The 13,385-nt window shown below is 44.5% G+C and overlaps 1 protein-coding gene across 8 annotated transcripts in view; it reads left to right on the top strand.

The window, feature by feature from the left end:
• The window catches only part of PKP4 (plakophilin 4), a 257,367-nt gene extending 244,550 nt beyond the window's left edge, over positions 1–12,817 (top strand). For 5 of the 8 annotated variants that reach the window (XM_052653958.1, XM_052653951.1, XM_052653943.1 and 2 more), the window contains 6 exons: positions 1,365–1,560; positions 5,446–5,530; positions 5,653–5,770; positions 8,210–8,338; positions 10,039–10,112; positions 11,880–12,817. In XM_052653958.1, the coding sequence (XP_052509918.1) occupies positions 1,365–1,560; positions 5,446–5,530; positions 5,653–5,770; positions 8,210–8,338; positions 10,039–10,112; positions 11,880–12,128 (851 nt within the window). In that variant the 3' untranslated portion in view covers positions 12,129–12,817. The remainder of the gene's footprint in view (positions 1–1,364; positions 1,561–5,445; positions 5,531–5,652; positions 5,771–8,209; positions 8,339–10,038; positions 10,113–11,879) is intronic. The other 3 variants (XM_052653964.1, XM_052653973.1, XM_052653981.1) reach the window with 3 other exon arrangements.
• Positions 12,818–13,385: the final 568 nt, after the last annotated feature.

The following is a 13,385-nucleotide window of genomic DNA, read 5'->3' as shown; positions in this document are numbered from 1 at the left end:
TTCCTCACGTCCAGCACTAGCAGTGGACTCTGTCTCCAGAGAGGTTTCTTCACGAGGAAACACAGTTTTGTGAGTTCACAAAAGTTCCTGCGTATTCACTTGACTCTGACCAAGCCAGCTGTCTGGGCCACAAGCTCTGAGAGAAGTGCTAGGGTCGCTCACAGATGGAGTGAGCAGCCTTCTCCCAAACTTCCAGAGTGCAGCTTAAAACTATGCCTTAGCAAAATGACAGATTACATGTTGCGGACCTTCTGGTCGTTCACAAGTATTCACAATCACAAGTGCTAACTTATCATCTTTTCCTAAAAACCATATTTGTCTTCTGGCTTAAGATGTCATCACTGTTTTTCCACTCTTGGTAACAATATTCTCTATGAGTAAAGCTCAAGTCTTCCCTTGACATGCTGTAAATTATGGAGCTTGCTTGTATTCAGGCCCTAGACAGGCCTGAATTACCACTGCTTACCACTGTATATAAATAGGTCTTCAGTAAAAACCCCATGTAGCATCCACTCAATTATTATTAGCATGGGGGAAAAAACTAAGAAAATATTTACTTGTGCTTTAGTTAATTTCCAGTTTGTCAGTCAGTAATTTAAATGGGAAAAGCTCGAGATAATTCCATTTTGGAGAAGAGTAAGGGAAATTGAGGGTCTGCAGGGAAATGCTTCAGGAGCGAAGGGGCTCCCCTGCCTTGTCCTGTTGGGAACTTTATTATTACATCACTCTTGAGACATACAGCATACTCATTCATACAAGAATTGTATTTGTGTCTTCTTTAAAGCAAACAAACACGTTGTTACTGATGTCAGATGTCAGACGAACTGATAGAAACCCTCAACTTGATGAAAATATGTTAACTACCCAGTTCACATGTTGAGATCTAGAAAGATGTCATGAAAAGTATTTTGGGCAGCCTTACTTGATCAGCTTAAAACTTATTCAAAAAAAAGTTGTTAAAAGCTTTAAGAAGTTGTTGTAATTGTGATGCATAGGAATTGAATGGAGAACAATATTTACTATGATAATTCCTTTATTCTCACTATTCATGAAAATAGTGGAAACTAAAGCAACGTGATTAGTATACCAGTTTTACACCCTGATTTACATTTTCTTTTAGCAATTTGCAGTAAAGTTTTATAAACCAGTCATGTCCCCAAGTGGCCTGGCCGTGATGTTAACCTGCCCTTTACAGTTAAAATGTTTGTCATTTCCTTCTTCACTGTGGATTTTTTTTCTTTCCTGTTATTGTCTCTTTTGAGGTTTTATCTTAAAGAGACCATGTAGTCACAATTTTTCAATAACAATAATAACAAAAACCAGGTCCCTTCCAGAATCGGAATGAGCTCTTTTGTCCTGGGCAGGGAAATACGCCATGCGAGACCTGGTCAACCGGCTCCCAGGTGGCGCCGGCCCCAGCGTGCTGTCGGATGAGACCGTGGCGGCCATCTGCTGTGCCCTGCACGAGGTCACCAGCAAGAACATGGAGAACGCCAAGGCCCTGGCTGATTCGGGAGGCATAGAGAAGCTGGTGAACATCACCAAGGGCAGAGGAGACAGGCAAGTCTGCTGCAAGGGGGTGCCAGCCCCAGGCCCTCATTCTTGGGTTGGCCCTGTGACAAGGGCTTTGGTGAAGGATGCATTTCCTGTTGGGAGGGATTTATTTCTGCACTTCTTACATGCCAATAAGCTAAGCAGTTAAAACCTGTTTTGCTGGGAGAAGTATCTGTGGTCATGTGGCCCCTTTTCTGCTCTTTATTTTCTTGGAGCATCCCTTAGCCCTACTATTGTCCTGTCCCTAAAGCCACATGCGGTCATTCTGCCTCCTGGAAGAATCAGATGTGTCATGGGGAGGAAAACCTGAAGACCCATCTCCCTCGGGCATTTGGCTCTGCTCCAGGCTCCAGGGCCTGTTCTGCAAGAACTTCTTCCTAAATCCTCAGTTCTGGGATTATTTGCTCCCACAAAGTACTAAAATCACCATGTGCAGCAGAGCCTACGTGTGGCCTCAGGATGAGCCCTGGGCTTGGATCATATGTCGCTTCTGGGTGACACCCAAGTGATGAAGCAGCAGAAGGACTGGTGGCAAAAATAGGTTTCTTGTCACAGAGCCATAGCGGTGACTATGAATTTGCCTTAGTACCAGATCAGAGAGTCCTTCAAGGAAGTGGGAGTGTAGGACACACCTCCACTCCAGTTGTAAAATGCCCTGCCCCCCCAGATCGCCTCCGTAGGGCAGTGGCTTCCCTGGTTTATTTATGGCCCTTCTGGCATCTAACGCCGCCAGTAGCAGGCGCTTCGTGTTTTTATTCACTGCTGTATCCTGAGTGTCTAGAACAAAGCCTGGCCCCCAGTTAGTAAACATTTATTAGTTGGCTGAGCATCAGTGCTAGAAGTCACATTGTATATACTTTTGAAATAATTTCTGTTGATAAAATATAAGAATAATGTAGCAAAGCATAGTCTCACTCCACAGAAACCACGGCTATCAACATTATCCGTATTTCCTTTTAGTCCTTTTTTTCTTATGTATGTATGTATCTTATGTATGTATCTCTTTTATCTCATTAGTAATAAGTGCACACACACTCCTTTTTATTTCAAACGAAATGAAACATTACAGAAAAAGCTAAGGTCCTGTTCCACTAACTCCCCTTCTCTTCCCCTCTTCCATAAGAGTAACCAAAATCGCATCTTGTGCTCTTAAAATTTTGTGAGATAGCCTTTATTTTTGAAAGGCATAAGAGCAGACTACAGAAATGCTGAAACAGTGCCAAAATCTTTGTATAATAAAAAAAAAAAGGTCTAATTTTTTTTTCAAAACAGATTCAGAGAGTCCTAGATCAAATCAAGTTTTCTTCTGAACATAAACTTACTTTCTTTTCAGTTCACTCACCACGCATCTGTCTCCTGCCTACCTGCCATGTGCTACAGCGGTGTGCAGGTCATACCCACCCACAGGCAGCTTACGTTCCCTGGGCAGACCAGACGAGGTTCCAGTGGAGTGAGCAGCGCGCTCAGCCTGTGGATGGTGCTGGGTGTGTGGCAAGTAGTAAAATCAGGGATAGTTATAGGGCTCGCCAGGGTGAGGAGGGGATGTTACAGTTTTAGAACAGTCGTCGGGAAGACCTCAAAGAGATGGTGCTTCTTGAGCACAGACCTGGAGGAGGGAGGGAAGAGCATTTGAGGGCAAAGGGAACAAGTGGAAGTGCCCAGAGGTAGAAGAGCACCCGTGTGTGTGATGAAGGGCGGGAAGCCAGAGGGGCTGCAACAGAGCAAGTCAGCAGGGAAGAGGAGGAGGGACGGTAACCAGAAGTACAGGAGCCTGCGGGTCAGTGTCAGAGGACTCTGACTTTACTCTGAGCAAAATGGGGAGCTATTGGAGAGTGCACAGCGGAGGAGAGGCATGATCCGATGTCCCTGAAAGTAACCAGTGACGCCACAACCTCTTCTCCCCTGACCCCTAATGAGACTAACGGCGACAGGACTTGAGGTGGAGACGTGGTCGATCCTGACATGCTGGAAAATAGAATCAGTGAATGGGATTTACTGAAGGATTAAATGAGCAGCAGGGAAGACGGAAAGTGTCAAGGATGACTCTGAGGTCTTTGGCAGAAGAGACCATGGGATGGAAGTGCCACTTACTGACAGGGGGCAGCTGGCAGGAGCAGCAAGTCTTCAGGGAGGACCAGAGTTTGGGATGTGATACACTTGAGATGGCTATTAGATGTCCACATGAGGGTCTGGTCAGGAGTGGAATATACTCAAGTCAAGTTCAAGATGGAGGTCCAGGCCATTGATCAATTTGAGAGTCATAGGGTATAGATGGCATATTTAGAGAAGAGAAATGAGATGATATCAACAAGAGATGTAGATAGAGAAGAGAAGAGGCCTGAGGCCTCTGGTGTCCCTCATGGTTTGAAGTCAAGGAGATACGAGGAGCCTGCAGTGAGCCCAAGAAAGGGCAGCCGGACCATTCAAAAGAGACCCAGCCACACCTGCAAGCCCCATGCAGAAAGTGTTTTGAAGGTGAGCGCATATCACATGTGCTGCTCAGCCAGGTAGGACTAGGATTGAGACATGCCCAGTTGAACAGTATTGAGAAGATAGGATGAGAGAAATTAGAGATGAGACTACGTAATTGCATCCAGGAATGGTGCTGCAAAGAGAGGGCAGAGAAACTTCCTTGCTTTCTCAGGAGTCAGGTTTCTGCTCAGAGAACCTGTCTCTAAAAACATGGCCTAGCTGTTGGTGTCACGGTGTGCACCTGGCACACCCCTGCTGTCCGGTTTGTGGAGTAGTCCTTGGAGCCAGGTCTAAGGTCTGCCTTTCCTGACCTGATCCCAGCTTAAAGATGGAAAGCAATAGCAGCAGCAACAGCAGTGTGAGACCCCAGCTGAGAGTGGGTGGCTGTGAGCTGTGGAGACCTTGCAGGACCATCACAGGTGTCTGAAATTTCCTATGCATTCTCTTTAGGGTATTCCTTGCTCTGTTGTCTGTTTTGGAAATTTTAAATTTAAAAAGTCTTAGAGTGGTTGGGTCTGACCCAGATTTTCCCTTGACATCCCTCTGGGAACTGAGATTGTGCGGCTCCTGCACTTGCCTACACGCCACCCCCCTGCTGAAGCCTCAGAATCATCACAGCCCAGATTCTGTTGCGATGGAATGGATGGAGGAGGTGCCACCAGCCTGCTCACCTCTCTTCTTCACCCATGTCCTGAGGGTTTAGTTGGGAAGATAAGGAATGGAAGAGGACAGCAGATCAAATCTTCAATATCAAAATGAAGTCTGAGGACAGAGGTGTTCAGTTCTCTTCAGGGCCTCTGAACCACCCTCACGAGGTGTTCTGTGCTGAGGCCTTTGCTGAGGCAGGAGGCCACATTCCCACATTGCCGCTTCTCTTCATGGTGAGGCCGCTGACTGAGAGAACCAACTCCTGAGCTGAACTTCCTGGACTTGTCAGTGGTGCTCGAATACAGCACCAACATTCAACAGACAGTCTTCAGAGAGGGGAGGCAGTAACTGACCTTATTTTCCAAAGCAAATATGAGAGCACACAGACACACGTGTTTACAAAGAGGTATACATGATAGGAAAGTTATAAGAAGGCCTAATAATGGTTCAGTGGGTATTCCAGCCAACTTGGCAGGGCCCTCAGACCCTTGGGATGTGTGGTCATGGTCAGGCTCATTCCAACCACAGCTTCTGACCACACAGCCAAATGCCTGGGAGCCCTTATTGGTCCCTGCCACATCTGGCCAGCCCTGAACTTGACAGACTCCCAGGGGCTCCTCACACCTTGGTGGTGGTTGCTAGCAGCAGCCTCCTCCCCGCCCTGGTCCTTGGAGAGGAAGCCTCATGGCCTCTGCTTTGCTGCCAGAGTCTCTCAAGTGGAGCCTGGGGCGGTGCTGCCCACGTTCATTAACATGCCCACTCTTTCCCTAGATCATCTCTGAAAGTGGTGAAGGCAGCAGCCCAGGTCTTGAATACATTATGGCAATATCGGGACCTCCGGAGCATTTATAAAAAGGTAACTTACGAGAATAGCTCTAGAATAATTAGCATTCATCAGAGCGCACAGTCGTAATCATTTATTATCATGAAATGTCATTTTTCATTTGAGAGGTTTCTTTTTCTCTGTTAACTCCACAGGATGGGTGGAATCAGAACCATTTTATTACACCTGTGTCAACGTTAGAGCGAGACCGGTTCAAATCACATCCTTCCTTGTCTACCACCAACCAACAGATGTCACCTGTCATTCAGTCAGGTCAGTGGGTAAACGCCCCTCCTAGGTGAGAGCGTGGGACAGAATGTCGTTTCCCGTCCAGAGGAGACTGAGCATGCACACTGATTGAGTCTGTCACCTCCAAACCCTGAGGGAAGGAGAGTTTGCTCTTCAAACTGAAAGCCTTCTTCAGGAATTACATGTTATTATAAACATCAGGCCCACTCTCCTCCTTCCGTGTTAAAGGTTTATGCAAGTTTACACCAACTAGGGTACCCAAAAGTGGCCCAGCCTCCTCCATAGCATCTGGTACCCCAAGCTTCTGCTTCACTAGTTTTGCCAAGGGGCCTGGGAACCTGCACTTCATAAGCCGACCTGGTGACGTGGATATAGGAGAACGGAGGAACACACTTTGAGAACCACTAGCTTGTGCCTGAAAATGATTGCCCTTGTCTGCCTGCTGGCCATAAGTCTGAAATCTCTTCCAAAATGATTTTTTTAATTTTCTTGATGAAAACTATTAGAGTCCTTTAGACCCTGGGAGAGCCGTGATCTCCCCCTGTATCTTACTTCTCACCAGTTAAACCTCTATTTGCTGGCTGCACCCAGACCCCAGCATCCACAGCTCATAGGGAGGCCTTATAGGTGGCTTTGCAGGGATTCCCTATGATTTTGTAAGTTAGGAGTCTTGGCAACCACGCTACCTACTTATTAGTGGTGTTTAATTTGGTAGAAAGAATGTTTTGAGACTCAACATAATTTTTTTTTTTACATGTAAGAACAGAATATTACCACCAAGTTGATTCAGCCCTGTAAATTTAATTCTTAACTAAATGAAACAGGAAAAGTAATAAATATCTTTTATTTGGCTTTAAATCTCCCTTTCTGACATATAAATATTATCTGTTGTATTCAATTGTGTTCCTGCTGGCAGTCTTATTTCTCTTGTGGACAAATGTGGCCCAAAAGACTAATATACGACTGGGGGTTCTTGTCGCGTAATTAGATGTCTTCACTTATACCAAGAATTTTTAAAAATTATCTCTGCCTACTGCAGTGATATATATTTATATCTTAGTTTTTAAATTATGAGTTGTTTTCCTTCAAAAAGACCTCTGCTTGGGTTTTGACACATTCTTGCTGGGCTCCCAGGTATAGCCTGAGGCCATCCTGCTTTATTAAAATGCTCAGGATTCTTTAGGGAACTTGGAAAGAGTGGTACCAGGGCAAGTGGGAGAGCTGGCTGCTTAACGAAAGGCATGTGTACAGGCAAAAGTAATTTCAGACAAATTAGGACATAGTCGGTAAGCAATGAACTTGTTTTGAGGACTCAGATATCCACACTGGACAGTGCCGACGAGCCCCAACCGAGTTCCGAGGTCCCTCTCTGAGTTCCATTTGAAGGTAGGATATAATTCACACTTGTTTCTCCAGTTATTCTGAGGGTTGATCATCCATCCCTCAGGGTTAGTGTGATATCTGCTCATGGGCACATCTCATATCTTGCTGACATCTTGATAATAGTGGGAGGCAGGTGGGGATGTCTACCTACCTTCTAGAAAGTAGGATGAGAAAAGCACATAGACACAGCCCATGCTCAAAATATTTTCTGGGGAAGGTATTTTGCTATCAGTCTCCCTCTGAAAGCATCAGTGCATGCGAAACCACCAGTGGCAGGTCTGGGGGCTGCTGCTCCCTAGTGGATCCAGTGAATAAGTGACCACTCTTAATTGTAAGACTTCAGTACAAGCAAGATGACTCCTTAATGAGAAAAAGAAGATGTACAGTGTTTTCCTTCTGTGCGAAAATGTCCCACAGGATACCCAAGGGTAGATATGTTGTTATGAAACATTTGGCTCCAGCTGGATAAAAAAGCTGGACCTTGGTGAAGCTGGGCTTCTCAGCCTCCTGAGCTTCTTGATGAGCAGGGCTTACTGAGCTTATAATTTCCCTGACAGCTGATCACCATAAAAGGAATTATAAATTTCATGGGCCAGGCACTCTTATTCAAACACATTTAGAAATGCAGATACTTTTGAAATCATCAGAAATCAAAACATGCCATAAAACATCTATTTACTGAAGAGCTATACATTAAGGATAATAGATGGGTGTGTCACAAGTGACTGAACTGAGATCGTAAAACAGCAAACGTAACTCTTGCATTAGTCCCAAAGGCAGGTCATTGAGACCCGCCATCTCAGTGGGGAAACTGCACGACCCCTGTACCATGCTGGGCTCCCCAGCGATGTCTGAGGTTGATAGCACTGATCATCACAGTGGCCGGTCTGCAGGCCACCATCCAGGGACCTGGAGTTGGCTGCCCTCCAGCTCTCAGCACCTCTAAGAGCTGACTTTAGTGCTGACCGCGTCTAATTATTGACCTTTGTTCTTCCAGAAAGGACTTCCTAGAGACACTGACAGTCTGATTTCTCTTTCTTCTCCTCTCTCTCCCCCTCCTCCTCTCACCTGTCCCTTCAGTCGGCAGCACCTCTTCCTCACCAGCACTGTTAGGAGTCAGAGACCCTCGCTCTGAATACGATAGGACCCAGCCACCTATGCAGTATTACAGTAGCCAAGGGGATGCCACACACAGAGGCCTGTACCCTGGTAAGATGCCAGTCGGGTGTGTGATAGAGTATCTCGAAAAGCCGCGTGTCCCCAGGCACTTGAACGGCAGCCTGGGAGGTAACCTCTGCCTGCCTTGAGATGGTCCCCCAGCAGCAAACCATGGTCCACTCTCTCCATCTCCTTCCTGCTTCAGGGGCTGTTGCCTTTCCCACTTGTTTTAAGTAAAACAAGCAGAGGCATTGGTCTGCTGACCACAAATAAAAAGAGCACTGTATCCGAGTGAGAAAGCATTTCCGGCTCCCCTGCAGCGCAGGCCCTTTGTCCTGCCCCCTCCCCACTTTGCTGTGTGTTCCAGAAACCTGTGCTCTGTGACACTCGGCAGGGCCAATCTCCTGGACCGACTCATACATTCAAACCTGCGGATGGGGGTCAATTCTATTTGCATTTTCATGGAAAAGTTTGAATGAATAACAAAATATATAATGTGATTCTCCTCAGAGTGATTATTTATTTTTTAAGAATAACAAAAGTCATGTTGCACAGTATTATTTTTATGTCTTATTCAGAAAGCCGTGCATATAATTTATTTAAAGAATGCCAACCTGAAGGGTTACCACGATTTCATATTATCTCCATTCTCAGCTATCTTGCAAATTGAAACTCCTCTGGAGGTTTCAAAAAGCGGGGGAAACCCTCCTTTCTCAAAAAAAAAAAAAAATACTATTTATTAAAAAGAAATAAAAGCTGGTGGCAATTTAACAACTGCTGGGGGAGCAGTCTCAGTTGTGCTGTTGTCTTTAAAATTGTGATTCCACAGGACTATTTACTAATCGACTGTTGTTACTATGGCAATTAATAGCTCAGAAAATTGCAGATGCTACATTTCAAACACCAAGCTCTTTGCAGAGGAAATGCACATACAAACTGAAGTGCATTGTTGCTTCAGGTTTGCAGCAGCCTGCTTTATTTTAAAGATCGCCTCCTTAGCATGCGCGCCCTTCTGTATCTTCTTTGCTTGCTTCAATAAACTAATTTGCCTCAAATATGTTTCATTTTCCTCATTAAAATAAAAATCTTTGCTAGCCTTAACAATACTAGTAGGGTAACCAGTAACATCATCAGAGTCTTCTGTGGATTCTTGAAGACAGCTATCTGGTTACCAGGTTCTTTTTAAGACATACTCAAATATGGCAGACACAAGACTGTGCCTTCAGGTGGCCGGCCTTTTAGAACACAGGCTGTGCCTGCTTCTTGCAGGACCTGGGATTTTGAATCAAGGCTGTTTTGAGGGCATGGAGCTTGTTCTGCTGTGTTTCCCTTCCCCCATCTGAGGGTGGGGGCAAAGCTCAAGAGCCCTGGAAAAGCCATGTTCCTTCCTGGGCTCCAGGAGCATGTCTGCTGTTCAGAAAGCCAGCCAGCAGACATCTGCACAGGTGGGAAGAGCTCCCCATAGAGACCAGAGTTTGAGAAGGAATCCTTTTTGGATCTGTGCATTGGCATTGCTTTTTGGTGAAACACACAGCCTCTTTTTGCCATATTCATTAGCCCCTGAGAGCCCTGGGTTAGGCAGCAAGCAGGCTTGATCCGGGGCACCCAGGCCGCTAACCGTCTGGGGCTATGCCATGCCGGGAAGGCAGAGCCTGTCGGGCACACCACCAGCCCTAGCCCTGGGAGTCCATATGACCTAATGGACCAGATAATGAGCACTAGTTTTAATTTCATAAAATATTTTCTTACAGGCTCCAGCAAACCTTCACCAATTTACATCAGTTCCTATTCCTCACCAGCAAGAGAACAAAATAGACGGCTACAGGTGAATTTGCAATACCATTTTTACAGAAGGCCGATTAGCAGGGATCAACACAGTAAGGGGTCCGCGCCGGTTGACTTACCTGAGCTGGGCCCACACGGCGGGGCCGGGGAGCTGTCCCAGGGGATCTCTGTTCCTTGGAAGCTCATCCATGGTTTAAGCAAATCACTTATACAGTAGCCTCTTATCCTTGCATATCCAAATTGGTAACCCCATGCCACTGATGGCAACCAGCTGAGAAGTCTTTAACTCCCGGTTCTTTACCCAACAGTTTCCTTTTCCCACCTTTTTTTTTTTTTTTTTTTTTGATCTCTAAAATCTCTTCTGTTCTCTGGGTGGGGAAAGACCAGTAAGCACACTTCGTCCTCTCACCTCACTGTTCTCTTTTTTGTACCTCCGTCTCTCTCTCCATCTTCATGGCTCCCTCCGATTTGGGCCTCCATGGTTTGAAGACACTTGAGTCTTAGGCTCAGAGGTCACAATGGACTCAGCCCTACAGGGGTAGACCCCACTCCCCAGCAGAAAGGGGACTAGTGATTGTAACGTTTAAGCTCTGCTTTCATGGGGGCCTAAGATTCATTTTGGTCCTGTCTGATGCCATGTCCACCTGGGTCATCTGATCTCTCCTCTTACCTTCCATTAACACAGCAATTCGGGGGTTCCCAAACAAGCCTGTAACCTGCCCTGCAGATAAGGATGCTCTCAGACCTCCTTCCATATCTTTTCCCTGTAGCTGGAAGAAGAACCTCTCAAGTTACTCATAATCTCTGCTATAGTTTTTTCATCAGGAGAAATAACCTCAGAATCATCACTCTAAGTTAAAAAGCAAAATTTAGCTCTGAAATCCTTACAATATTAGAATGCCTTTAGTTCCAGAATATGGTGTTGATCCCTATGTGGTAAATTTGTAACATCTTGCCACAGGCAGGACAGGGGTGGAATTTGGGCATAATCAGGAGGAAAGACAGACATTAGAACCGTTACAGTTTTTCTCCAAACATGTGAAGAAATCAGTGTGAAGTCAGAGATAGATAGCATGAAAGGAAATGAGGTCAGGCTGTGGGTGCCCACCTGCGCTTCACTTTGCTTCCTTACAGGTGAAGTTAGTATCAGCCCTGGCTTGGGGGAAGTCTGTTCCTTTTGAATTCTATTTGCTCACATATCTCTTCTAATTTTACTGCTCTCCTGCCTGGAGATTGCTTATTCGTTTAAAAGCACAGCAGGGTTTCCAAAGTGTGACTTGTTTACCAGACTACCTGTTTATTTTAAAACTGAGGAATGGACTCAATCTTCATCTCTGAGATAAATGTTTTCAAAGATGGTTCTGCAATTATACAGCAATCCAAAGCCCCAAAATCCAACCTTTAACTGGGTTCTTGATGTGCTAATTGTACCCCTGTGTCAAAGCAAAAATAAAGGCCATCTTTGAACGGGTATGCCCAGGTCACAGGCTCTTCCAAAGCAGAGCACAGAACTTGGCCTCTAGAAAGGAGGGAGGTAGCAGGGGCTCTCTGGGGTTCTGCGAAGTTGCTAACTTCTAGAAGTCATAGGACAGGACTTGAGCCAACTGCCAGCTCACCTGTAAACAGTTTAAAATCCTTCCAGTCCACTAGTAAACATACAGTGTGCACCAGAAAAACGTTCAACGATAAATTCACAAACACTGAATATTGCTTTAAAAATATAAAGCAGGAAGCCCACATTAATTTTCCCTAAACATGTACTTCCAAAAATTGCCTTGATTTATTTGCTTTCTCATTTTGCCAACAGCATCAACAGCTGTATTATAGTCAAGATGACTCCAACAGAAAGAACTTTGATGCATACAGATTGTATTTGCAGTCTCCTCATAGCTATGAAGATCCTTATTTTGATGATCGAGTTCACTTTCCAGCTTCTACTGATTATTCGACACAGTATGGACTGAAATCAACCACGAATTACGTGGACTTTTATTCCACTAAACGACCTTCTTACAGAGCAGAACAGTACCCAGGGTCCCCAGACTCGTGGGTGTAGCATCCTGATGCTTGGGAGAGGAGCTCTTTCTTTCTAACTTCGTTTGGATTGAGATGAGAAGTCCGTCGTGCTGATTTGCTGATGAAATGTGAAAGTGACATGAAAGGAATGAGTGAAGAGCATATTCTTTTTTTCTTTTTTGAGGAATTTTCAGGGAAGTGAGGCAACCTTTGGGAGAAAGGACTTTCTAAGCTATACTTAGGTGTTAGATCTAATTACTTGTAGATTCTATAGTCTGGTGAAGGTGTGGGCGATGTGATGAGAGGTTTAAGAAATGGGTGAAATGAGAAGGGGGATGTGTAGGTCAAATCAAATTAAAAATGATTTTTTTAATGTGAATAAGTTATGTTCTGATAGTTTGTACAGAAAAAAAATTAATAAAATGGATGCCCTTTGTGTTTTATTGCTATTACTAACTGTCAAGATTGTATGCTATGATGTCTTGTAAATTTCTTTTGTTGATGTAAATACGGAAATGCCACATTGGTTAAGTGCCATCACTTGTAACGCAGTGTGTCATCTGAAAAGAGATTTGAAGAAACTGACAGCTTAAAAAACAAATGGGAAACCCAAGGAATTGTTAGCAGTTAAACTACAACATCCTTTGTTTTCAAAATGAATAGTGTACCTTTGAAGCACAAAGTCCAGTCTGGTATAGCAGCACCATGCCCATTCCCTGCCTCTTTCATAGGACACTTCACTGCCATTTTCTATGCACATGAAAGAAAAATAAATGTGGAAATTTCATCCTTGGAAATTTGTTCCCTGTTCTTTTTCTTTGGTTTTTTTTTTTTCTGTGTATGACACAGAAAAGTAAATTAATAAATGTGAATCTCACTGTGTATAGGAAACAGCTTAAATATAACCATCTATTTTGGACTTTTCCTAGTTCCATAGAGTTAATATACTTTGTGGAATGGACTGTTCCACAGAATGACACTGTGAACTTTCCTCTTCCTTATCTATCTTAGTGTTTTTATTTCTTGTGATCTGTTTTTAATCTAATGTCCATTATCATTTTATCATGTTTTTTTTCCAGACTGCTGTATATTTAACACCACTTTTCACCGAAGAGAAATTACATCTGGCAGCCTGGCCCTAACTAAATTGGCAGACTCCTTTTGGCATCTTTTTAAGAACTCCGTAACTGCGTAAGAACAGTGGTTGGGCACTTACTGGTTGGCAGCAATGTAATAAGCTGAGACAAATTCTACATAATTATTTTGCTGAGTAATCCCTTGAGACAAAATAATTCCT

Source organism: Budorcas taxicolor, chromosome 2 (genome assembly GCF_023091745.1).
Source record: "Budorcas taxicolor isolate Tak-1 chromosome 2, Takin1.1, whole genome shotgun sequence".
Classification (NCBI taxonomy): Eukaryota; Metazoa; Chordata; class Mammalia; order Artiodactyla; family Bovidae; genus Budorcas; species Budorcas taxicolor.
The sequence above is the reverse complement of the archived record's forward strand: the minus strand, read 5'-3'. Positions and strand labels throughout refer to the sequence as shown.